The sequence below is a fragment of the Manis pentadactyla genome, chromosome X, assembly GCF_030020395.1.
Source record: "Manis pentadactyla isolate mManPen7 chromosome X, mManPen7.hap1, whole genome shotgun sequence".
NCBI classification, from domain to species: Eukaryota; Metazoa; Chordata; class Mammalia; order Pholidota; family Manidae; genus Manis; species Manis pentadactyla.
Window position 1 is genome coordinate 146,872,865 of NC_080038.1, and position 27,122 is coordinate 146,899,986.

A 27,122-nucleotide genomic window follows, 5' to 3' on the forward strand; every position below is an offset into this window, starting at 1 on the left:
GAGAGACGTGTCTTACTGTCACATTCAAGTACCTGGCTGGATACCTAGGTGAAAGTATTGAATCTGTAATTGCCAAATTGCTCCAAGATCCCAATCATAATGTAGAAGATGCACAACAAAGATTAAGTAGATAAGATAGGCAGTTTGCCAAGAATTCGTCAGTTACAGAGTGTAGGTGGAAAAGGTAGTTGTCAAGGCTTTATTAGAACTGCTAAAGGCTTCCTTAAAATTGCTAGAAGATACAACAGTCAGTGGTCCAAAAAAGACCTCTCGTACACTATATGAAGAAACAGTACAAATCAGTTCAACAAAAGTCATGATTTTTGCACCTAGTATTTTCATTTTTTTATGCCATAACGTCAAGAGGAAAAATGAATTTTCTCTGATTGGGAGTATCACCTAATCTGGGAAAACACAGCACTGTAGCTTCTGCAGACCTTGCCATTCTCTATCCTGTTACCTTGCCTCAATTTATCACTACTTGCTCCTGTAAACAAATAAAAACATAAATATGATAGTCTGTTTTCCCAACTCAAATGTAAGTCTCATGAGGGCAAGCCTTTTTTTTCTCTTGCTCACTACTGTATTCCCAGTACCTAGAACAGTGCTTGGCATGTAACAAGTGCTAAAAATATATTCTTTCCGTTAATGGATGGATGGATGGAAGTTACAGTCAACTGAAGGACAGACAGTCATTAAAGTGCAAGAGTCATGACCAGTCCGATTTGAGTGGGCCAGGCATCTGTGGGAAGTTAAGTTTGACTTCCTTGTTAGGGCAGTAACTGAGGCCAAAATTCTTGTAGTAGATACCCTCTTGTAATGCCTCCATGGTCCATGCCCTCTTAAGAACCAGCCATACCACTCTGTCATTATTCACTCATTCATTACAAAACATTTGCTAAACATCAGTATTATACCAGATTCCATGTTAGTTACTGGTGCTAGAGAGAATATAAAAGCTAACATTTATTAAGTGTTTAGTATGTGCCAGGCACTGAACTCAGCACACTACCTTTACTAACTTTTTGATCCTCCCAGAAACACCTTGAGATACACACCATTATTATCTCCATTTTACAGATAAAGAAATTGAGACACAGAGAGGTTAGGTGATTCAAACAGGTTCACTGCCAGTCTAACAAGGAAGGCAGATAAGCAAAGAAACTTTTATAACATGATGTTATAATTTGCTATAATAAAGTTATATGTAAAGGGAAGGGGAAGCATGAAAGAAACAGCATGAAATTTGGTTGAGTCAGGAAAGGCTAACCAGGAGAAATAGTTTCTGATTTAACACTTGAAGGAAGGATAGCAGCTTCTCACAGGTGGTGATGTTGGGATGAGGGGCGGTCTGGGGAGAGGGGAGGAAATTGGCTTTGGCTAGGCTGAGCCTGAGGTATGGGCAAAGCACTAGGTTATGTGCAGCAAAGAGATTATGTGCCTCTCTATACACAAAGGATGTGTATAGAGGCAGTGGGGCCCAGTGATGTGGAAGTGGTCTGGTTTGACAGGAAGTAGGCTGGGGACCCAATAACACCTTTCCTTCTCATTCTCATCATTTACCCCACACCTTCACACACATCCACATTTCAACATTGGTATTTCCTTCACCTGCACCTCCAAGGTAATACTAGGTGTATCTGTATCAATGTAACTTCTCCTTTACTAATTAATATCAGAAGGTGATACATACATTCAAAGTGTCGTTTTAATTGGTAGGTGGATCTGTTGGCACCAATGATTATTCACAGCATCATGACCCAGGGTGCCCGTCAGAAGTTCTCCAGCCTCTACATCTCTCAGTTTATCATCATGTATAGTCTGGATGGAAAGAAGTGGCAGAGTTATCGAGGGAATTCCACTGGGACCTTAATGGTATGTAATTAGTCCTTTCAAGAGAATGCATGAGTATTTTAAAGAGTGTTTGACAGATTTCAGATATGAGTCAAACATTCCTAGCTTCTACAAACTTAACTTCAAAAAGAATTTGCCACTTATAGACAATTATAGTGATTATGAATATATGGACTAAAAAGTGGGAGCACCAAGGATCTTACAGATAATAGAAATGAAAAGATGCTCTCTTGGCAGAAATATACGATTCAGGACTGGGTGGATTGATAAAATTGTGAGTTTCCTTATGGATTTCCAGTAATAGGCAATCAGGTTGAATGTCTAGCAGGCAGAAGGTAAAAACTTGAGTTTAGGAGGTAAAACCATGAATGGAAGTGAAGTTTTGCATCTTCCACGTAAAGAGATGGGTGAAACGTTGGGAAATGATGAATTCTCTAGGGGTGAGCTCAAGACCTTTACTTATAGTCAACTTATCATTTGCAATGCTTCTTACATCTCCTCTATTTCATTTATACTACAGCCCAAGGCCCCAGCACCTCATACTGGACCTATTATGTTGCATTCCTAGCTAGTCTTTTCCTGTTTCTAGTCTCTTCTTCTCTAATAACAGCTGCACATCATTTTGGGGATGATCATCTTATCAGTCCCCTGCCTAAAGCCTTGTCAGTGTCTCCCTCCTGTCTTCAGAATAAATCTCAAAGTCCTCAAATGGCCCTGTGCAAGACGAGTTGTTTGCCTCTTTAGATCAATTTTCCCCCTTCTCTACCCTCCTTCTTGTTTCATGAACTTGGTCTGTGTGGAATACATCAACAAACTACCTTATCCTCTAGTTTTGTGTTGGGTTTCACCAACAAAAAGCACTGGCAAGAGATCAGAGGAAGAGAAAAGAGTAAGATCAGGATATTTATTCTCCTGGCTGTCACTTATCTCTCCACTGACTGTCACTGTTCCCCTCAAAGTGGCTTTCTTCACCTGCTCCAGTTACTATTGCTGAGTACCAAACCACCCCAAAACTTAATATCATAAAAACAATCATTTTGTTCACTGATTCTGTGAGTCAGGACTTGAATAGGGCACAGCAGAGATGGCTTGCCTCTGCTCCACAATATGGGGGGGGGGCTCAGCTGGGGGCTGGAATCATCTGAAAGCACCTTCACTTACGCAAGTGGTGGTTGGTGCTGAGTAACCTAGCTAGGACAGCATATGGGGCTATTGAGTAAAGTAACTTTGCATGGCCTTTCAATGAGGCCTGGACTTCTGACAGCATTGACAGTCTCAAGGCAATAGGACTTCTTACATGGTATCTTAGGGACTCTAACTGTGAGTATTCCAGCTAATAAGGTCGAAGCTACATCACCTCTTCTGATCTAGTCACATAGCGTCACTTTCAATACATTCTTGGAATATAAGCAAGTTGGGTATAAGCAAGTCAGATTCAAGGGGCTGGGATATAGACCCCACTTCTTAATGGGAGGAATGTAAAGTGTTTGTGATCATTTTTGTAAGCCACTACAAGAATCTACCTAATTCTCTCCTTTAGTATTCTGCTCCCTCTCCTCATCCCTCTAGGCCTAGAGATGGTAATACCCTGCTACTAGATTCCTAGCTAGTACCTTTATTAAACTTTCCTCAAAATATCCTAATTTGAGTATTCCCTGTTTCTTGTTCAAATAATTACTGTCTCATACAGTTATTGCTGCCAAAAGTAGCCCCAAGAAGTAGACCCTCAAAATGGAATTTTAGGATTATATTGATAATATATTAGAGGAACATAGGTATAATTTTCTTGCTTGGGGAGAAGAGTTACAGAAGGAAGACACTGGGAGACAAAATTGACATTTCTGCTAGTGTCCTTATATTAGCATAATAGACTGGGTGGGTTGAGGATTAACTGTCACTACAACTCTGCAATTCATATGCTCAGGTCCTAGTCTTGTTCTTAAGTCTAAGTTATCTGTATACAACCACAGGATATGTAAGACTCTTCCAGAGTTCCATGGATGTGTCCTGATTCTCCATGTATGTTCATGTGTATTCTTCTTTGTACATATTCATAATATTTTTTTTCCCTACATATGCTGTAAAAATAAGGGCCACAGAAAGATAGATCACTCTACAATCAGATGATGCTACAGGTGTTGCCACAGTGACTATTATACTCAAGAGATTTTTGCCTATGTTGTCTTCTAAGAGTTTTATGGTTTCATGACTTACATTCAGTCTTTGGTCCATTTTGAGTGTACTTTTGTGTATGGGGTTAGACAATAATCCAGTTTCAACACCAGCTGTTGAAGAGGCTGTCATTTCCCCATTGTATATCCATGGCTCCTTTATCATATATTAATTGACCATATATGCTTGGATTAATATCTGGACTCTCTAGTTTGTTCCATTGGTCTATGGGTCTGTTCTTGTGCCAGTACCAAATTGTCTTGATTACTGTGGCTTTGTAGTAGAGCTTGAAGTTGGGGAGCATAATCCCCCCAGCTTTATTCTTCCTTCTCAGGATTGCTTTGGCTATTTGGGGTCTTTTGTGGTTCCATATGAATTTTAGAACGATTTTCTCTAGTTCATTGAAGAATGCTGTTGGTATTTTGATAGGAATTGCATTGAATCTGTAGATTGCTTTAGGCAGGATGGCCATTTTGACAATATTAATTCTTCCTATCCATGAGCACAGGATGTATTTCCATTTATTGGTATCTTCTTTAAGGTGAACTCCTTTAACTTTGAATATATCATGCCACTTCTTCCAGCCTGTAGTTTCTGTTGAAATACCAGTAGAGTCTTATGGGGTTTCCCTTGTACATAACTCATTGTTTTTCTCTTGCTGCTTTTAAGATTCCTTAATCTTTGACATTTTAATTACATGTTTTGGTATGGGCCTCCTTGGGTTCATCTTGTTTAAGGTATCTGTACTTCCTGAACCTGGATGTTTGTTTCCTTCCCTAGGTTAGGGAACTTTACAGCTATTATTTCTTCAAATAAGTTTCCCACCCCTTTCTCTCTCTCTCCTCCTTCTAAGACTCCTATAATGCAAATGTTAGTATGTTTGATGTTGTCACAGAGATCTCTGAACCTATCCTCATTTTTTTAGTTTTTTTCTTTTTGCCGCTCAGCTTGAGTGGTTTCCATACCCTGTATTCCACATTGCTGATTCACTAATCTGCATTCTCTAATCTGTTGTTGATTGTCTTTAGTGTGTTTTCCATTTCATTTTTTATATTATTTGACTCTGATTATTTTTATATCTTCTCTGTTGAAATCCTCCTTGGGTTCAGCCACTCTCCTTTCAAGTCTGGCAAGTAACTTTATAACCATTACTTTGAACTCTTTATCGGATGGATTGCTTAACTCCATTTCAGTTATCTTTCTGAGGTTGTGTCTTGTTCTTTTGTTTGTAGCATATTCCTCTGTCTCCTGTTCTTATTATTTTTTATTATTTCCATCTGTTTCAATGAATTAGGTGAAGCAGCTACCTCTCCTACTCCTGAGGGAGTGACCTTGGGTAGGACGTCCCCTAGGTAGACTTGTGTATGCCTGGTGGCTTTGGGTAGCTGGCTGGGGCTATGTGAGTACAGGTGAGGGGGGGTACCCTTACATGCCTGGGCTGGGGAACCCTGGTGGTGGGGTTGGGGGCCCGAGTTGCAGTCCAGAGGAGTCCCACTATGCACAGTGCTGGTGCATTTGGGCTCAGGCAGTGGTAGGAGGCCATCTTGGGAGATGTCTGAAGCTGATGGGGACTTTGGGACTCTGAACCATGCTACCATACCTTCTATCAATATGCAGCAGTCAATAAACAAGGGCATGCACCAGCACCTCTGATCCCATAGAGTTCTAGCAGCTCCCCAACCATTTGACGGATTCTATAGTAAGTAAAGCAGCTTACTTTACCTATACTCTCATTGTCCTTTAAACTTTGGGGTTTTTTTTCTGTTCACTAGAGCAGGTGAATCTGTGTGCAGGTCCCTCATTGATACCCTCCCTGCTGCAGGCCACTGTATTGTGGTGGGGGGAGGTTCTCACTATTGCCATGTCTCTCTCTCCTTCCATTTTTTTATGTGGCCTCTCTTACCTGGTCATGTAGAAGCCACCCACTGAGCCCTCAGTTCTTTCTTAGGAGGAATTGCTGTGTATCTAGGGGTAGATTTGGTACATACACGAGAAGAGGTGAGCTCAGCTTCTTCCAACTCTGCCATCTTGGGTTTCCTTCCCCTAAATTCTCTTTCGCTTTTTTTGGTTTATTTTCTTTTCCTAGAATCTGGATCTGAAGGACTAGTTCATTTATTTTCAGTGTTTCTTGTTCAATGATAATGATAAAATAGTTAACTACTCTCATGATGGTCATTCATTTAAAAGTTACTGAGTAACTACTATGTTCTAAATACTAGTAAAGGGGCAGGCAAGCTAGAGCCCATGGATTTGGACCAAAACCTGCCTCTGTATGGACTGTGAGTTAAGACTGGTTTTAACATTTAAAGTGGCAAAAACAAACAAGACCATGAAACAGAGAGCACTTATGGCCTGAAAAGACTAAAGAATTTCCACCTAGTCCTTTGCATAAAAACTTTGCAGAGTGGTGGTCTAGTCCCATGGCAGTAGAGATGCCCAAACAGTTAATATTAACCGGAACTCTTCCATCCCAGAGCTTGCCTTATTTACAAAATCCACTCTTAGTCATCCTCTAGCATGGTGGTTTATATGCCACTGTATTATTCACATACAAAATATTTTTTCATAAGGACTATTTTTCATCAAAGAAGTCCCTCATAGTAAAACAACGAAGCAAAACTGAAGGAACAAAATAGCAGCAGACTCAGAGACTCCAAGAAGGGACTGGTGGTTACCAAAGGGGAGGGGTGGGGGAAGGCGGGTGGGGAGGGAGGGAGAAGGGGATTGAGGGGTATTATGTTTAGTACACATGGTGTGTGGGATCACGGGGAAAAGTGTTGCACAGAGAAGACAAAGAGTGACTCTGTGGCATCTTGCTGCACTGATGGACAGTGACTGTATTGGGGTGTGGGTGGGGACTTGATAATAGCGGTAAATGTAGTAACCACATTGTTTTTTCATGTGAAACCTTCATAAGAGTGTATATAGATAATACCTTAATAAAAATTAAAAAAAAAAGAAGTCCCTCATAAATGGGGCTTCAGGTTGGGACGTCCCAACCTGAACATTCTTTAAGGATCACTGTTTCACTGTCACCATTTTCATCAGTTCATATTTTAAATATTAGTCTTGAATTGTCAATCAACATTTCAGTGATGTAGAGCTTTCCTTCTGGTTTTCAAGTTAAAGACTAAAGCTGTCCTTTTAAAAGTATTTAGCTTTTGGTCATGTTAGAAATCAGTGTTAATTTTGATATTAAGCTGACATACAGCAAGAGAGCTGTCAAAATCACTGAAATTTGGCTTGAGCCCAGTTATCTGCGTTAGGAAGTTTCTGAGGGTGATATATAAATTAGCCAATGGAAAATGGAGAAGCTTCAGTATTTCCTGAATTATACTGTATACCCAATATACCAAAATACCAAGCTCTCTGGTAATCCCTCCCACCATCTCATCAGTGCAAGGAGTTAAGACCACAGGCCAAAGGAGGCTTTTCCTTAAGCCCAAATCCAAATACCATCACCAGTCACATTCCACAACTCCTAAGCATTAGTCATAAGACATTAAGGCAGTTGTCCAGGCCTGCAGCCAGGGTTGGGAGGAACATACCAGAAAGAGCAAAAGCACAAAAGAGAACGCACCCTTGCCCCTTTTGCAAAAAGTTGGACTAGGCTTTCAGGGTTCTGAAGGACCCTTCCTGACTGCCCAGTGACAGCATGGAATGGGCCTCTCCTGTATGTCCTTTTTCAGTTACCTATTACTTGCACATAGTCTAAACAGAAGTAGAATGCCCTAAAAGACTCCCCCCCCCGCACATTTTGAGGCACTTAACTCATTCTGATAATGGTCCACACACCTACCCCCAAACTGTCCTTAAATGTCACCCGAAAAGATTAGTACTGTGTAAATTTGGACAAAAAAAATACCTTGAAACTTGAGTGTTTTATAATGGCCTGCCATGCTGCTTTTGGGAAACAAGGACACTTGTTTTGCATACACATGACAATACCAAAGAACCATACTGATCTCATGTATATTCAGGTAAGTGGGAGTTTCAGATAAAAGCTGTCCTGTGGATTATGCGTACCTCTCAGAACTGAAACTGTGAATTCCAATGCACAACTGACACACCCTGGCCTCCCCAGCCACAACTGCATAGCAGCTGATTAAGGACCACTTTGCAAATAATCTCTGCAGGTTCACTGCCTAGCATAGGCCTCATACTAGGTGCACTGTCAGCATCAAATGACTGACTACATCTTATAGCTGAGAGAACTTGGCCATTTTTGCTCTCTGCTTCCTGATACGCAGATAAACGATTCCCATTTTATAGATGAAGTGAATCTAAACCACAAGTTAGGAGTATTAGAATGGCTTTATCATGGATTTAGGGCTGTAGCAACAATGATGTATGTAATCAAATGACTCCCAGGAATATGTATGGGGTAGATAGCCATAGAAAAACGCTAAGGAATCAGAGTGATGTTTAAAAAACAAACTCATATAGCTTAAGTATTTAGACAGAGCTGTGCAAAATAAAGTCCTTACTATGAAACAAAGATGCAGGGGGCGGGGTGGGGGCGGAATGAGTTGGGTGGAAATAGAGGAAGGGGACAAAACGGATTCTCATTTTTATGTTGCAATTTTGGGGCAGAGAGTCATGTTCTCTACTCCAATTATATCATATTGGTTTTTACCTCCCACTATTATGGAAGTAAGTCTTTGGGATACAGGTAACTTTCAGTCAACTAAATTCCTACGGTGGCAAAAGGGATAAGATAAAGGTAGGACTGCCAAGATCAGTGTCTTTTCTTCCCCGCCTGCTACCCCACGCCAAACGCAAAGGGCACGTGAGGTTTGGTAAAAAGCCAAAAGTCACTTGGTTAGCATGATGCATCAGATCCCCTGTCCTGAGGGCGAGATGGTTTCTTGCACAACGAGGTGAAGGAGGTGGTTCTGCTCCGCACTCAACAGCGGCCACATCTCCACCTGCAGTGACTTGACGGCCTCCGTGTCCTTTTCCTGGGTAGCCATGACCAGGGACTGCAGCAGCAGGAAGAGCTCCTCGGGAAGCTGGCCGCTGCTCTCCTGCCCGTGGCTGTCGAAAGCTTCCCAGGAGTACTTCTCCAGGGTGCGGGCATGCTCTGGCAGGAGCTTGGCAGGTGGTGGTTGCAGGAGCAGCAGCAGCAGCACGCGGGACACCTCGCAGCGGACCAGCACGTCCGAGAAGGCGCCCAGCGCGGCGGGAGAAGGCGCAGCCGCAGGGCCGGCACTCGGGGGGAGCAGAGCGGCGGGCAGCGCGGGGGCCGCGCCGGGTCCCGGGTGGGGCCCTGGCGGCGGCGGCGGCGGCGGCGGCAGGGGCAGAGGCTGCCGCGCCGGGTGGCTGCCGTGCTCGCGCGCCAGGCGCTGCATGCGCGTGAAGATCGCCAAGGCGCCATTGTAGTCGCGCGCCAGCAGCTGGCAGGAGGCGGCGTCGCCGAGCGCCTGCAGCGCGGCCAGGGGCAGCTGCGGTAGCTGCAGGTGGGCGGCGCGCTGGAAGTGGCCGGCGGCGGCGGCCGGCTGACCCAGGTCGCGCAGCGAGGCGGCCAGCTCAAGGCAGAGGGCGGCCGCGGCGGCCGGCTGGCCCAGCTCGAGGTGCAGGCGCACGGCGGCGCCCAGGGCGCTGGCGGCGGCCTGCAGCGGCTCCCCGTAGGCGGCGGGGCAGGCGAGGCGCTGGCGCGCGTCGCATTCCTGCCGCAGGAAGAGGCGGGCGGCCTCGGTGAGCGCCACCGCCTCCCCGGGCCCGTGGAAGAGCGCCTGCTGGCAGCGCGCCACGGCCAGCTGGCACCAGGCCGCGTAGGGCAGGCACTCTTGGGCGCGCAGTTCCCGGCCCAGCTGTCCGAACTGCTCACCAGCCTCCGCCACGTTCGGCTTCCTCAGGAACCGCTTCTTCAGCTTGTTCGACACCTGGCGGTACCGGGCCAGGAAGTCCCCGGCCTCGAGCCCTGGGCCCGCACCGCCGCCCAGGCCCGCCGCGGATGCCGCCATGTTCGCCGACCCAGCGCTGACGCAGCTGGGCGGACGTGCCTGCGCCGGTGCGGGCTGCGACCAGCCTTGCGTCCCGCCCGGGCGTCCCCGCGCGCCCCGTTGCCCTGGTGATATGCAAACCGTCAGGCTCGGAGGCGGGGCCTCATGGCGAGCTGCGAGAGCACCCTTCTGGGGTCCTGGGGCGAGGCCATGCCGGAAGCCAGCTGTTGCTAGGTGACAGCTTGTTTGCCCAGGTTGCTACAAGGCGTCTCCTAGCATCTTTACCGTACCACTATCAAAACTCAGCTCCTGACGCCGCGCGACCCTAAATTCGACTTTGCACGTGTCTTGCCAATGGGTTTCAGCCCCCGGCAAGTTCACTATGGATTCAATGTGACCAAAGAAATGACAGTAGAATGTTTCTTTGGGGTGAAAGGGTTTCTTACCCGGTTTGTTCTCGGGCGGTAGGTCGAGCACTAGCGTCTCTGCTTCCGCCCAGAGCACTGGGCCGAGCTCTCTATACAGTGCAATAATAGCTTACTGCCTAAAGGTGTGGAAGCGGTAACCTAGCAACAGGCCAGTATCATAATCAGGTGGTTAAAGTTCAGTGGGATCCTGGCCATAGGAACCCCAATTTACCCACACTCCACCCCTCCAGGATTCTCACCTTACAATCTACATGCTCTAAATCTTCTGCAATGGTCCCTGTGGGAGAAACTGGAGCACTGTAACCAGATTCCACAACAGCAACAGAGAATAACAACAACTTAGAGATAATAACGTGGTTTCCCCCTCCTTTATTTTTATTAATGTATTGATTAATCAGATTTCTTATGTTGAAACATTTTTGCATCCCTGGAATAATTGCTATTGGGCATGGAATGTAATATTTATAATATGTTGTTGGATTCAATTTGGTAAAATTCTTTCGAGGATTTTTGCATCTATATTTGTAAAGGATATTGGTCTGTAATGTTTTTCTTGTGAAGTATGACTGGCTTTGGTATTGAGTAAATGCCAGGTTTGTAGTATGAATTAGGAAGTTTTCACTCCTTTTCTGTTTTGGAAGAGTTTGGGAAGGATTGGTGTTAGTCCTTCTTTAAACATTTAATAGACTTCACCAGTGAAGCCACCTAGTATAGTTCCTGTCACATAATAGATGGAATCTAGGATTTATGTAGTCATTAACTATTTGTTCAATTAATACATTTTCTCCCTAAGAAGGGTCCTAATCAAGACACAGGACTGACTAAAAATCAAAGCAAATATATTCATCAAAAAAGGCTGTGATTTCTGGAACAATGCTAAAAATGTATTAATTTTTATCTTGTAAAAGGAAAAGTTTGTTACATGGCAAAACAATTTTTTAAGTGCCCTATAATACTACAGCTCTGATGGGTAATTGTGTAACAGACATATTGATTCCTATTTTAGTGTATTCAAGCAGGTAAAGAATCCCAGTGTTTTATGAGAATCCCAGTGTTTTATGAGATATGATTTTCAACTTTCCTTATACTATATGTCACAGTTTAAATCTAGAACTTTTGAATTGGCACTTCCACCATATTTCTCAAACTGTGTTTCTTTTCTCTTCAGTATGTCATGTACTTTTCCCTAGAACCTAGACATGTCAAGGTCCTAAACCTTACATGTTCAATATTAACATATGTCTCATAAATTCATACACAAGGAATCATTACTTAATGCTGCACAGCTCACACATACACACAGAGCCCACATTCGTGGAAGATCATTCTGAGACCAGTGTGGTAGGCTGCCTGCTCTCAGTGCTCCCCCACAGCTGACTCTGCCCTAAGCTAGTGCTTCTCAAACTTCATGTTCTGATTCAGTAGGTGTAGCATAAGCATGTCAACAACAACAGAATCTGATACTGCATTTCTAATTGCTCCCAGGATACGCTCATGTTGCTGGTCTGTGGCCCATACTGGATTAGCAAAGCCCTAGATGGCTTCCTTCAACTTTGATAAGCATTTTACAGGACCCAAAGTAGAAGACTATTTCAACTGCCCAGACCTAATCACCCTTATTCCATTCTTCCTCCTGGTTCTCCTCACATATTCCATCCTAACATCTGTATAGTTTTACTTGAGTGTTGGGTGTTGCTGAGAAATCCACAAAGCAAAAGTAGAAGGAAGAAAAGATTGGGAAGAATTGCTTTTTACTCTTATCTTCACTTTTTCTGTATCTGTCCTTATCCCTCCCTGAAGGTCTTCTTTGGCAATGTGGATTCATCTGGAATAAAACACAATATTTTTAACCCTCCAATTATTGCTCAATACATCCGTTTGCACCCAACGCATTACAGCATCCGCAGCACTCTTCGCATGGAATTGATGGGCTGTGATTTAAACAGTAAGTGCCAAGTTACCATATTCCTCCCTCTCCCAATCATGGGTAGGGTGACTAACAGTCTGATTTTCCTGACACTAGTGGGTACTTCCGAGGACAGCACAGTACTGGGCAAGCCAGGATTTGGTCATTCTAATTGTGTGGATTTCCCTGGGGGCAGCCACGTCCTACACTGCTGTTAACAAGGCAAATCAAAGTCAAACAGAGCTGAGCAGAGCTGAGCAGAAAACAGGAAGCATGTTAACAATAACAGAATCTGTGCAAAAGTTAATGCCTGGGAAATGGTGTCATAATGACAATAGCCCTGGAGTGTCAGTGGAGGCGGGCCAGTAGAACCTAGACTGCATCTTGCCTGTGTGATCATCTTCTTTTCTTTTATCTCTTTGAGGTTGCAGCATGCCGCTGGGAATGGAGAATAAAGCAATCTCAGATGCACAGATTACTGCCTCATCCTACTTAAACAATATGTTTGCCACCTGGTCTCCTTCACAAGCACGACTTCATCTCCAGGGGAGGACTAATGCGTGGAGACCCCAGGTAAGAGGCAACAAAATTGCCATTAAACTGATGGAGAAGACGGAGTAGTGGGAAGAATATGGAAAGCCCTTGACTGTTTCTTCAGTGGTACTTCTGTCACCTGATTGTTCCCAAAAGAGTGTCAAGGAGAGTTGACTATGGGCTGAAAACCCCACAGATATTTAGTGGATGTGCCATGTGATTTCAGACAGCATTCACTGGGGGAGATGATCCCTAATTGAACCTCCTGGAAACAGAATCTCTATATACAATTCTGTGCTAATCTTTGTCAAAGAATTAGAGTAGCCAAAGTCCAATTTTACAGAGAACTATCAATAATTAGCCCTCTTTGCATGTTTTTCAAAGGAAAGGTTCACAGTCATGTACAGTTCATTGGGCACAGTTCTATTCCAGAAGCACTCAGTCTTATGATTTTCAATCACTGAGTAGCTTTGGGGATTAATGGAGTAAATGGCTTCTGCTCCTCCAGGGGCTTATTTTAAACAAAACAGGTTGTATAATACATTGCCAAACTTTTAACACTCTAGGCCATCTATATATGGCTCATAGATTCATTCAGTAAGCATTTACTGGGCAACTGTTAAATGGCTGACCGTGGGGATACAGAGGTGGTTCATGAAAACTTTTGGCCTTCAAGTTGCTTAGAGTCTAATAAGGCAGACTGAACAAACAGACCATTAAAATGCAGAGTGATAAGTGGTGTGATATGGTTATAAAGAAGGGATTTGGTGATTTGTGGGAGCAATTAGTGTCCAACAGGATACTAGTCTAATTAACTTCCTCAGGTGAATAATCCAAAAGAGTGGCTGCAAGTGGACTTCCAGAAGACAATGAAAGTCACAGGAATAACCACACAGGGGGTGAAGTCTCTTCTTACCAGCATGTATGTGAAGGAGTTCCTCATCTCCAGTAGTCAAGATGGCCATAACTGGACTCCATTTCTCCAGAATGGCAAAGTAAAGGTATGCCAGTCTCATAGGAAATGCATGAAACCTCTATAAGAACTTGACATTTCAAAACATAACAAGGTGGATATATGACCAAACTTTAAAGATAAACTTTACTGAGTATCTATAGTAATAGGATACCATGAAAGCATTCTGGAAGGGCACAGCAACTTTAAGAAAGGACAGATAATCCCAGGAAAGGGCAGGGTAGATCCGAGTTGATTATCCTCATGGATGTTGGTGTCACCCAGGATGACGGCAAGAATCATAGGGGTGAAGAAGAATTTGTTATTTGCCAAATCCTTAATAATGTCTGTATCCTCATCAGCAACTTAGATTCCCAAGCCTCATTGACCTTTAACTTTAGTGACCCAGTCTCTTCCTTCTTGATATGAGTTTGTTGGTTGGGTCAACAAACTGTGCTAATTAGAGGACATGACATCAAGTCTTACTATGAGTAATGGGAGAATGAATAGTTCATCTCTATGGTCTCTCGTCTTCTTTTTCACTAAGAATTAGCCATTGTATGGCCCTTACCAATCTCTCTAGTACAGTCTCTTGCCACTTGCTCCTTTGCTTTCTAAACTCATAATAAGAAACTCTGAGGTCCCTAAAAACAGCGTATTCTTTCTCACACCAGGCTTTTATATGTACTGTTTCTTCTACCTAGAACACTTTTTCTAGGTACTTCCCACTTTCACCTGGCTCATCTTCAAGTCTCAGATAAACATCATCTCCTCCAAGAAGAATTTCCTGGTCCTTCAAGCCTGGATTAAAGACTTCTGCTTCTGGCAGTTTAATGGACTAGAGTATCGATAATATATATTCAAGAGGACATTCCCATTTTAAAAAGGGTATATCTCTGATATGTGCTACAATAAGGATGCCCCTTAAAAACATTATGCTAAATGTAATAGACCAGACACCAAAGGAAAATACTGTATGATTTCACTTATATGAATGTATTAGTCAGGATTCTCCAGAGAAACAGAACCAATAGAATGCTCATGTGCATGTATGTGTGTGTGTGCATAAAGAGATTTATTATAAGGAATTGACTCACATGAATATGGAGGTCCCAAGATCTGCAGGTCGCTGACAAGGCCCAAGATCTGCAGGGTAAGTCAGCAAGCTGGAGACCCAGGAGAGCCAATGGTATAGTCCCAATCCAAGTGTGAAGTCCAGTCCAATCACCAGGAGAGCTGATGGTATAAGTTACAGGCTGAAGGCCAACAGGCTCAAGACGTAGGAAGACCTGGTATTTCATTTTCAGCCCAAAGGCTGGAAAAGACTATGTCCCAGTTCACAGGCAGTCAGGCAGAAAGAATTCTCTTACTCAGAGGAGGGTCAGCCTTTTTGTACTATTCAGGTCTTCTACTGATTGCATGATAAACTCACCCACATTAGGAAGGGCAATCTGCTTTACTTGCTCTGTCATTTGAATGTTAATCTCATCCAAAAACATCTTCACAGACACACCTAGAAAAATGTTTGACCAAATATTTGGGCACTCCATGGCCTAGTCAAGTTGACACATAAAATTAACAATTATAATGGGGTACCTAGAATAGGCAAATCCATGGAGACTGAAAGTAGAATAGAGGTTAACAGAGGCTAGTAGGAGGGGAGAATGGGGAGTTAGTGTTTAATGGGGACAGAGTTTCAGTTTGGGAAGATGAAAAAGTTCGGGAGATGGATGGTGGTGATGGCTGCACATTATAAATGTACTTAATGTCACTGAATTGTACACTTAAAAATCGTTAAAATGGTAAAGTACATTTACATATGTGTTGACACAATTAAAAAGGCTGTAGCACTAACAGTACATAACTTAATGCACTGCTACACTCAGTGAAGGGGAATCTCCAGTCTACTCACTAACAACAATGAAAAACCATGAGCTTTTACTTTAAAATAATGATTTTAAATCAGAGCAAAGAGAGGTGGAAAATGAGAAAATATAAAATGGAGTACCTTTCCTAACGGAAAATGCTTATATTAGTGTTCTTATTAGGAGACTAAGCTTTGAGAAAAATGCAAAGAGAACTGAATGTGAAACTTCTGCATTAAGTAATGAACCCCAGAAAGGACCTAAGGGAGTTGCAGGTAAATAGTACCTCCTGGCATCTGGAAGAGCCAATATCAAGTCTTCTAGGAGAAAGCATTCCCACTTTAGTTCTCCAGGATTCCCACATATTAAAATTATAAGATCATAAACATAGATCAAACATGCAAGACAAGTCAACTTTTCTGTTAGCAAGCAGAGACATCAATACAGATTTAGAACCTGAAGAATATCAGATACTGACATTATCAGATGTATAGCATGACATAATTATGCATAAAATATTTAAAGCAATGAATTGTGGAAACACAAAAATAAATTTAAAATTATCCAAAATTATTAGTCAGTTTTGGTAAAGAAACAATACCATTAGAAATAAAAAAATAATCGTTCAAGTTTTATTTGTTTATTCATTCATTCATTCATTCACTTATTTATTTATTTATTTATAGGTTGTAAAGTGGTGGCCAGGTTTTTTTTTTTTTAGGGTATTATAGATATGCACTCTTACGAAGATTTCACATGAAAAACCAATGTGGTTACTACATTTACCCTTTTTATCAAGTCCCCACCCATACCCCAATGCAGTCACTGTCCATCAGTGCCGCAAGACGCACAGATTCACTATTTGCCTTCTCTGTGCCACACTGTTTTCCCCATGATCCGCCACACCATGTGTACTAAACATAATACCCCTCAATCCCCTTCTCCCTCCCTCTCCACTGCCCTCCCCCACCCCTCCCCTTTGGTAACCACTAGTCCCTTCTTGGAGTCTGTGAGTCTGCTGCTATTTTGTTCCTTTAGTTTTGCTTCGTTGTTATACTCCACAAATGAGGGAAATCATTTGGCACTTGTCTTTCTCCACCTGGCTTATTTCACTGAGCATAATACCCTCTAGCTCCATCCATGTTGTTGCAAATGGTAGGATTTGTTTTCTTCTTATGGCTGGATAATATCCCATTGTGTATATGTACCACATCTTCTTTATCCATTCATCTACTGATGGACACTTCGGTTGCTTCCATTTCTTGGCTATTGTAAATAGTGCTGTGATAAACATAGGGTGCATATGTCTTTTTGAGTCTGAGAAGTTGTATTTTTTGGGTAAATTCCAAGGAGTGGGATTCCTGGGTCAAATATTTTTAGTTTTTTTGGGAACCTCCATATTGCTTTCCATGATTGTTGAACTAGCTTGCATTCCCACCAGCAGTGTAGGAGGGTTCCCCTTTCTCCGCATCCTCACCAGCATTTGTTGTTCTTAGTCTTTTTGATGCTGGCCATCCTTACTGGTATGAGGTGATACCTCATTGTGGCTTTAATTTGCATTTCTCTGGTGATTATCAATATGGAGCATCTTTTCATGTGTCTGTTGGCCATCTGAATTTCTTCTTTGGAGAACTGTCTCTTCATATCCTCTGCCCATTTTTTGATCAGATTATTTGCTTTTTGGGTGTTGAGGCATGTGAGTTGTTTATATATTTTGGATGTTATTCCCTTATCGCATATGTCATTTACAAATATATTCTCCCATACTGTAGTATGCCTTTTTGTTCTGTTGATGGTGTTCTTTGCCATACAGAAACTTTTTAGTTTGATGTAGTCCCATGAGTTCATTTTTGCTTTTGTTTCCCTTGCTCGAGGAGATGTGTTCAGGAAGAAGTTGCTCATGCTTATATTCAGGAGATGTTTGCCTATGTTGTCTTGTAAGAGTTTTATGGATTCATGACTTACATTCACGTCTTTGATTCATTTTGAGTTTATTTTTGTGTATGGAGTTAGACCATAATCCAGCTTCATTCTCTTGCATGTAGCTGTCCAGTTTTGCTAACACCAGCTGTTGAAGAGGCTTTCATTTTCCGCTTGTATGTCCATGGCTCCTTTATTGTATATTAATTGACCATATATGCTTGGGTTTGTATCAGGGCTCTCTAGTGTGTTCCATTGGTCTATGGGTCTGTTCTTGTGCCAGTACCAAATTGTCTTGATTACTATGGCTTTGTAGTGGGAATTGAAGTTGGGGAGAATAATCCCCCTAGCTTTATTCTTCCTTCTCATGATTGCTTTGGCTCTTCAGGGTCTTTTGTGGTTCCATATGAATTTTAGAATGATTTCCCCTAGTTCATTGAAGAATGCTGTTGGTATTTTGATAGGAATTGCATTGAATCTGTAACTTGCTTTAGGCAGGATGGCCATTTTGACAATATTAATTCTTCCTATCCATGAGCACAGGATATGTGTTTCCTTTTATTGGTATCTTCTTTAATTTCTCTCATGACTGTCTTGTAGTTTTCAGAGTATAGGTCTTTCACTTCCTTAGTTAGGTTTATTCCTAGGTATTTTATTCTTTTTGATGCAACTGTTAATGGAATTGTTTTCCTGGTTTCTCTCTCTAGTTCATTGTTAGTGTATAGGAATGCCACAGATTTCTGTGTATTAATTTTCTATCCTACAACTGCTGAATTCAGATATCAGATCCAATAGTTTTGGAGTGGATTATTTACGGTTTTTTATGTACAATATCATGTTATCTGCAAACAGGGACAGTTTCACTTCTTCCTTGCCAATCTGGATGCCTTTTATTTCTTTGTGTTGTCTCATTGCTGTGGCTAGGACCTCTAGTACTATGTTGAATAACAGTAGGGAAAGTCGGTATCCTTGTCTTGTTCCTGATCTTAAAGGAAAAGCTTTCAGCTTCTCGCTGTTAAGTATAATGTTGGCTGTGGGTTTGTCATATATGGCCTTTATTATGTTGAGGTACTTGCTCTTTATACCCATTTTGTTGAGAGTTTTTATCATGAATGGATGTTGAATTTTTGTCGAATGCTTTTTCAGCATCTATGGAGATGATGATAACGTGGTTTTTATCCTTCTTTTTGTTGATGTGGTGGATGATGTTGATGGATTTTTGAATGTTGTACCATCCTTGCATCCCTGAGTTGATGTATGATGGATCATGCTGGATCATGATGGATGATCTTTTTGATGTATTTTGAATTCAGTTTGCTAATATTTTGTTGAGTATTTTTGCATCTCTGTTCATCAGGGATGTTGGTCTGTAGTTTTCTTTTTTTGTGGGGTCTTTGCCTGGTTTTGGTATTAGAGTGATGCTGGCCTCATAGAATGAGTTTGGAAGATTTCCCTCTTCTTCTACTATTTGGAAAACTTTTAGGAGGATGGGTATTAGGTCTTCACTAAATGTTTCATAAAACTCAGCGGTGAAGCCATCTGGTCCAGGAGTTTTGTTCTTAAATAGGTTTTTGATTACCAGTTCAATTCCATTGCTGGTAATTGGTCTGTTCAGATTTTCTTTTTCTTTCTGGATAAGCCTTGGAAGGTTGTATTTTTCAAGAAAGTTGTTCATTTCTTCTAGGTTATCCAGTTTGTTACCATAGACTTTTTCACAGTATTCTCTATTTTTTCTTTTCTCTTTTCTGATTCTGTTTATGTGAGTAGACTCTCTTTTTTTCTTGATAAGTCAGGCTAGGGGTTTATCTATTTTGTTTATTTTCTCAAAAAACCAGCTCTTGCTTTCATTGATTCTGTCTATTGTTTTATTCTTGTTGGTTTTATTTCTGCTCTAATCTTTTTTATGTTCCTCCTTCTACTGACTGTGGGCCTCATTTGTTCTTCTTTTTCTAGTTTCGTTAATTGTGAGTTTAGACTGCTCATTTGGAATTGTTCTTCTTTCCTGAGGTAGGCCTGTATAGCAACATACTTTCCTCTTAGCACGGCCTTCTCTGTATCCCACAGATTTTGTGGTGTTGAATTATTGTTGTCATTTGTCTCCATATATTGCTTGACCTCTGTTTTTACTTGGTCATTGAACCTTTGGTTATTTAGGAGAATGTTGTGATGCCTCCATGTGTTTATGAGATTTTTCATTTTCTTTGCGTAATTTATTTCTAGTTTCATACCTTTGTGGTCTGATAATCTGGTTGGTACAATTTCAATCTTTTTGAATTTACTGAGGATCTTTTTGTGGCCTAGTATATGATCTATTTTTGAGAATGTTCCATGTACACTTGAGAAGAATGTGTATTCTGCTGCTTTTGAGTATAGAGTTCTGTAGATATCTGTTAGGTACATCTGTTCTAATGTGTTGTTCAGTGCCTCTGTCACCTTTCTGTCTGGTTGATCTGTCCTTCAGAGTGAGTGGAGTGTTGAAGTCTCCTAGAATGAATGCATTGCATTCTATTTCCCCTTTTAATTCAGTTAGTATTTCTTTCACATACGTAGGTGCTTTTGTGTTGGGTGCATAGATATTTATAATGGTTATATCTTCTTGTTGGTTTGACCCCTTTATCATTTTGTCCTTCTTTGTCTCTTGTGACTTTCTTTGTTTTGAAGTCTATTTTGTCTGATACAAGTACTGCAACACCTGCTTTTTCCTCCCTATTAGTTGTATGAAATATCTTTTTCCATCCCTTCACTTTTAGTCTCTGTATGTCTTTGGGTTTAAAGTGATTCTCTTGTATGCAGCATTTAGATGGGTCTTGTTTTTTTATCCATTCAGTGACTCTATGTCTTTTGATTGGTTCATTCAGACCATTTACATTTAGGGTGATTATCGATAGGTATGTACTTATTGCCATTGCAGGCTTTAGATTTGTGGTTAACACCTGTTCAAGGTTAACTTCCTTACTATCTAAGAGTCTAACTTAACTCACTTAGTATGGTATTACAAACACAATCTAAGGGTTCTATTCTTAAAGGTTATTTTCTTTTTCTCCTCCTTTTTCTTCCTCTTCCATTCTTTATATATTAGGTATCATATTCTCTACTCTTTGTCTATCTCTTGATTGACTTTGGGGACAGTTAATTTAATTTTGCATTTGCTTAGTAATTAGCTGTTCTACTTTCTTTACTGTGGTTTTATTATGTCTGGTGACAGCTTTTAAACCTTGGAACACTTCCATCTATAGCAGTCCCTCCAAAATACACAGTAGAGATGGTTGGTGGGAGGTAAATTATCTCAACTTTTGCTCATCTGGAAATTGTTTAATCCCTCCTTCAAACTTAAATGATAATCTTCCTGGATAAAGTAATCTTGGTTGCAGGCCCTTCTGCTTCATTGCATTAAATACATCATGCCACTCCCTTCTGGCTTGTAAGGTTTCTGCTTAGAAGTCTGATGATAGCCTGGTGGTATTTCCTTTGTATGTGATCTTATTTCTCTCTCTGGCTTCTTTTAGTAGTCTGTCCTTATCCTTGATCTTTGCCATTTTAATTACTATATGTCTTGGTGTTGTCTTCCTTGGGTCCCTTGTGTTGGGAGATCTGTGCACTTCTGTGGCCTGAGAGACTATCTCCTTCCCCAGACTGGGGACGTTTTCAGCAATCACCTCCTCAAAGACACTTTCTAAAAGACACTTTCTATAGATTTTTCTTTCTCTTCTTCTTCTGGTACCCCTATAATGCGAATATTTTCCATTTGGATTGGTCACAGAGTTCTCTCAATATTCTTTCATTTGTAGAGATCCTTTTTTCTCTCTGTGCCTCAGCTTCTTTGTATTCCTCTTCTCTAGTTTCTACTTCATTTATCATCTCCTCCACCATATCTAATCTGCTTTTAGTACCCTCCATTGTGCTCTTCAACAATTGGATCTCTGACCGGAATTCATTCCTGAGTTCTTGAATATTTTTCTGTACCTCTGTTAATGATTTTTATTTTGAACTCCCTTTCAGGAAGATTCATGGGGTCGATATCATCTTTCTTAGGAGTTGCATTATTAATTTTACTTTGAACCAGGTTCCTCTGGCATTTCATATCTGTATATGGCACCCTCCAGTGCCCAGAAGCTCTACTCTCTGGAGCTGCTTAGCCCCTGAAGCAATGTCGGGGGTCACAGGGGAGTGCTGTTGGTGCCTGGGGGGAGGGAAGAGCTGTTTCCTGCTTCCCGGCTGCTATGCCTGTCTCCAGTGCCTAAACCAGTGGGCTGAGCACACAGGTATAAGCCTCTATGCTTTGCGTTTGTAGTTGCTGTGGACAGATCTTCCCTCTAGCTGGCCTAATGCCAGGGTAGGGTTTGTCAGTTTGCGAGCCAGGTGGGGCTGGCTGGGAGAATGGCTCAGTAGACTGCCTGTCACAGAGGGGTTCCTTGGAGCTGTGTAGCCAGCCAGGGAGCTGGAGCATCTGGAAATTGTGAAAGCTCCCAGTCTGCTGGGCAGAGTGCACCCGGACAATTTTGTTTACCTGTCCTTTCTCCTGAGCAGTAAGCTCTGTGAAATCCTTGCCCCTTTTGCAGCCATCTTGCTAAGGGCTTCCTTGTTAGGAAGTCTCTCAGACTGCACGCCTTTGTTTTGTCCCAGAGCAGCCGGATATGGATCCCTGCTTTCTACAAGCAGCTGGAATCTCAGTCTCTCCAGGAATTCTGCCTGTCTTCACTTTCCAACCCCCTAATCACGAGAGTACCATGTAAGCACCATGAAATGTTTGTGCTCCCAGACAGATCTCCAGAGTTAGGTATTCAGCAGTCCCAGCCCTCCACTCCCTCCCCACTCCATTTCTCTTCCTCCCGCCATTGAGCTGCGGTGGGGGAAGGGCTTGGGTCCTGCCAAGCCACGGCTTTGGTATGTTACCCTGTTCCGTGAGGTCTGCTCTTTTCTCCAGGTTAATGCAGTTTGGCACAGTCCTCTTTCCTGTTGCTTTTTCAGGATTAGCTGTATTAATTATATTTTCATATTACATGTGGTTTTAGGAGGAGTCCTGTGTCTCACCTCTCATGCCATAATCTTTAATTCTCTAATTGTTCAAGTTTTAAAATCAAAGAAATACTAAATTAAAAAGAAAAGAAAGACTAAATAGCGGATTAGGCACAGCCAAAGAGAATTCAGTCAATTGAAAGATATATCTGAAGAAATTACCCAGAATGGAACATAGAAGATGAAACCAGAAAATGAAAGTAAGAGACATGGGGTATATAGAGAAAGCTTAGCATAAGTATAATCGGAATCCCAGAATGAAAAGAAAGAAATAGTGGAGAACTGACAAACACTTTTGCCACTCCTATTCAACATTGTACTGGAAGTTATAGCTAGAGAAATTGTGCAAGAAAAAGAAATAAAAGTCATCTAAATTGGAAAGAAAGAAGGGAAACTATCTCTCTATCTTAATGATATGATTTTATATGTAGAAAATCCTAAAGAATCCATGAAAAAAAATTAGAGCTAATAAATGAATTCAGCAAAGCTGCAGGACACATGATGAGCACATAAAAGTCAGTTGTATTTATATACTAGCAATGAAAATAATCTGAAAAGGAGATTAAGAAAGCAATTTAATTTACAATAGCTTCAAAAAGCATAAAATAGGAATAAATTTAACTGAGGGGGTGCAAGGCTTGTACACTGAAAACTATAAAACATTGTTGAAAAAGATTAAAGACCTAAATGGAAAGATATCCTGTGTTCATTGATTGAAAGACTTAATATTGTTAAAATAGCCATACTGCTCAAAGCTCTCTACAAATTTGATGCAACCACTATCAAAATCCCAATGTCCGATTTTGCAGAAATGGGCAAGCTGATCTTGAAATTCATCTAGAATTGCAAGGACCCCAAATAGCCAAAACAATCTTCAAAAAGAACAAACTTGGAGGACTTACACTTCCTGATTTCAAAACTTACTACAAAGCTACAGTAATTAAAACAGCATGGTACTGACATAAAGACAGACTGATCAGTGGAATATAATTGAAGTCCAATAATAATCCTCTACATCTATGGTAAATTAATTTTCAGTAATAGTGCCAAAACCATTCAATGTGAAAGGAATAGTCTCTTCAACAAATAGTGTGGGAAAACTGGATATCTACATGCAAAAGAATCAAGTTACCATACACCATATACAAAAATCATGTCAAAATGGATCAAATGCCTAAATTGAAGAGCTAACACTATGAAACTTTTAAGAGAAAATATAGGGGTAAATCTTCATGACCTTGAATTTAACAATGGTTTCTTAAATGTGACACCATAATTATAAGCAACAAAGGAAAAATAGATATAGTGGAGTTCGTCAAAATTAAAAACTTTTGTACATCAAAGGACACTGTCAAGAAATTGAAAGGACAACCCACAGCATGGGAAGATAAAAAAACACAATGAGATATCACTTCACACCCACTAGGATGGCTGTAATTTTTTAATACAGAAAATTAAAAGTTTTAACAAGAATGTAGAAGAATTGGAACCCACATTTGAATGTGAAATGGGGAATGTGAGATAGGGCAGACACTGTAGAAAACATTTTGGCAGTTCTTAATAAAGTAAACATGGAATTACCATATAACACAGCAATTAATTTCCCTACTGGTGTGTACTCAAAAGACTTAAAAATAGACAGTTAACAAAACCATGTATGTGAATACTCATAACAGCACTATTCACAATAGCTAACAGGTGAGAATGACCCAAATGTCCATCAACTGATGGACAACAAAATGTAGTCTGTCCATACAATGGAATATTATTCAGCCATAAAAAGGAATGAAGTACTGATATGTGCTATAACATGGATGAACCTTGAAAACATGCTAAGTGAAAGAAGCCAGACACAAAAGGTCACATATTGTATGATTCCATTTATATGAATATCCAGAATGGACAAATATACAGAAACAGAAAACAGATTAGTAATTGCCAGAGATTGGAGGCAAAGGGGAAGGGGGAGTGACTTCTTAATGGGTACTGGATTTCCTTTTGGAATGCTTGAAATATTCTGGAGCTAGATAATAATGAATGTACTAAATGCCATGGAATTTTACATTTTAAAATGGTTAAATGGTAAATTTTATGTTACATACATTTTAACAAAATAAAAAGCCAGAAGATACATATATTACCATAATGACTGACAAACTGATAGCTGATTTCTAAACAATAATAAAAATCATAAGACAATTAATGATACCTATCTACATGATGCCAAGAGGAGAAATCTGAAACCTCACCCAAAAAAGGAATATTTAGTGAAAATTACTTTAACGTATTAAAATGTAAAGATTTTCCAACATACACGAGTGATTTACCACCATGTAAAATCCTGCCAACACAAAAAAATAAGAGGATATTTATTAACTTAATGACAGTAAATTTGGAAATCAGGTAAAATGGATTAACTCCTAGTTAACGTAATTTATTCAAGAAGGAATAGAAACCCTTGAAACTCCTGTAACCTTTGAGAAATTGAATTGGTGTTTGAAAATCTTCCTACAAAGAAAATTCCAGATCCAGATGGCTACATTAAATACTCTACCAAATTTTCAAGGAGAAATAATACTAATATTACAAAGATTCTTCCAGAAAATGGAAAAAGATTGTACATTATCCAACTCTCTTCATGATAACAACAAAACCCAACAAGGACAATTTTATTAGAAAGGAAATAACAGGCCAATTTCTTTCATGAACATAGATCTGAAACAAAATATTAGCAATATGTATCCAAGCTGGACTTATCTAAGGAATTGTTCATCTTAAAAATAAACTGACAGTTATTTTACCAGCAAAAGTGGGCTTATACAGGAGCAGCAGAGAATTGCAATTCGGGACAAGAAAGCTGTGGCAAAGCCATAGGCAACTCTGGAAAACAAAGGTGAGGCCAGCTCTTTCATGGAGGAAAGGGCAGAGTAGGTAGGGCTGTTCTAAGCAAATAGGCATTGGAGGAACTGGGAGTCTGAAGTATTCTACTTTCTAGAAAATAGGTCCATCCATCCATCTTCACTGACAACACATGGAGCACAGAGACAAGCCAGCCAGCCAGCCAGAATAACCTAGATTCTTGATCCACAAAATCAGCCAGTGAGAAATCACAATACTTTGGACTCACATGTCTGGTACCTTTGTTTTCCCTGACTGTTCCACTTGGTGTCTCCTCAGGGACTCTCCACATGTAATGGGCTTCTCACAGCCTGGTGGTCTTAGGAAAATCACCCTTCTTGTGTTAGAGTTAGAGAGTCCAAGAAACCAAGGAGGGAACTGCCATTCCTCTTGCAAAGGCCAGGCCTAGAACTGGCACAGCATCACTTCTGCCTAACAGTCTAAAGAATCAATGGCCAACCCAGGTTTAAAACAAAGCAAATACTTCTCCATGGGAGGAATGTCAAAAAATTCAAAGCCATCTTTAATCTTCCACATCCAATTTTATTAAAAACTGTATTGGATGTCCTAAGCAGTGCAGTAAGATACAAAAAATAAATAAAATGTAAGGATTGGAAAAGATGAAACAAACCCTCATAATATGTGGAAGATGTATGATGATGTACATAGAAAATCCAAAAGAATCTCTCTCTTAATTACTAGAATTAATAATATAATTTTGCAAGTTTGCTGAAAACAAAATCAATACAAAATTTACTTATATTTCTATATGTCAGAAACAGTTGAAAAAAACGTTTAAAATAGCATTTAAAAATTCCAAGTACTGAGCTTCACATTCTCATTAGATAATAGCAGCTGCCTAAATCTCTCTGTACAGCCTTCAAAAACCATGCATTTAAAAATTTCACTCTTGACTCACCTAGAATAAGTAGAAGACAAGAATACTGTAAGTTTCAACTTTCAAGTAAATAGGAAATAACCGTGCAAAGGTAGCTTAGCTGATCAGGTAGGTCAGTGTGAGAACTAGCGGTGGTATAAAACAGATCGAATCACTTCTGGGAAGAGGAAGTCCTACACTAAGTAATGAGGTACTGATTGAAAGTATGTGCGACTAGAAGTAGTACGTTGGCAGGGCACTGTTTCTGTTAAACTGGGACACATCTGGACGCTTGGTGCTGAATGAAACCAGAAATCAAATGGTGGAAATTAAGTGTCCGGTAAAAGCACTTTATGAACAGTAGAGGGTGCTCCTGGACTAAGAAACCTAATGAGCCAGCCCTCTTATCCCAGGCTACATAAAAGGAAGTAGTGAAAAATGAAGACCAATGATACCCTTTACTTCACCTGCCATTTTCTGTTAATTTAGAAATTCCTTATATGCTATTGTTCCAGCACTCATTTTGACCAGTAGAGTGTAAGTAGATGTGACATAAACCAATTCATGAGGGAAAAAAATGGCCAAACCTGAGAGGAGCAGAACATCACCAACTCCAAGCACTGTTGATCTATAAATGCCGTGGCCACCATGGCCCAGGAAAAAGGACCTGAGCTCCTTGAGAAATGACTGAATCCGACCAAGGCTGGAGTAAGGAAACTGCCAGGTGATCTTGGAACATCTTGGTGTGCACGACG

General features: G+C 40.9%; 2 protein-coding genes across 5 annotated transcripts in view; one reads left to right on the forward strand and one right to left on the reverse strand.

Moving 5' to 3' along the window:
• F8 (coagulation factor VIII) overlaps positions 1 to 27,122 on the forward strand; it is a 141,594-nt gene that overhangs the window by 108,253 nt on the left and 6,219 nt on the right. For all 4 annotated transcript variants that reach the window (XM_036923550.2, XM_036923552.2, XM_036923551.2 and 1 more), the window contains 4 exons: positions 1,720 to 1,875; positions 12,200 to 12,344; positions 12,730 to 12,878; positions 13,664 to 13,840. In XM_036923550.2, coding sequence (XP_036779445.2) covers positions 1,720 to 1,875; positions 12,200 to 12,344; positions 12,730 to 12,878; positions 13,664 to 13,840 — 627 coding nt within the window. The remainder of the gene's footprint in view (positions 1 to 1,719; positions 1,876 to 12,199; positions 12,345 to 12,729; positions 12,879 to 13,663; positions 13,841 to 27,122) is intronic.
• F8A1 (coagulation factor VIII associated 1) lies at positions 8,326 to 10,563 on the reverse strand. Its single transcript, XM_036923553.2, has one exon. It carries the CDS (start codon positions 9,990 to 9,992, stop codon positions 8,862 to 8,864), a length of 1,131 nt encoding a protein of 376 aa, XP_036779448.1. The 5' UTR covers positions 9,993 to 10,563; the 3' UTR covers positions 8,326 to 8,861.

Coding starts and splice junctions, on each gene's coding strand:
- F8A1 (XM_036923553.2), bottom strand. CDS start 9,992: ATGGCGGCATCCGCGGCGGGCCTGGGCGGCGGTGCGGGCCCAGGGCTC.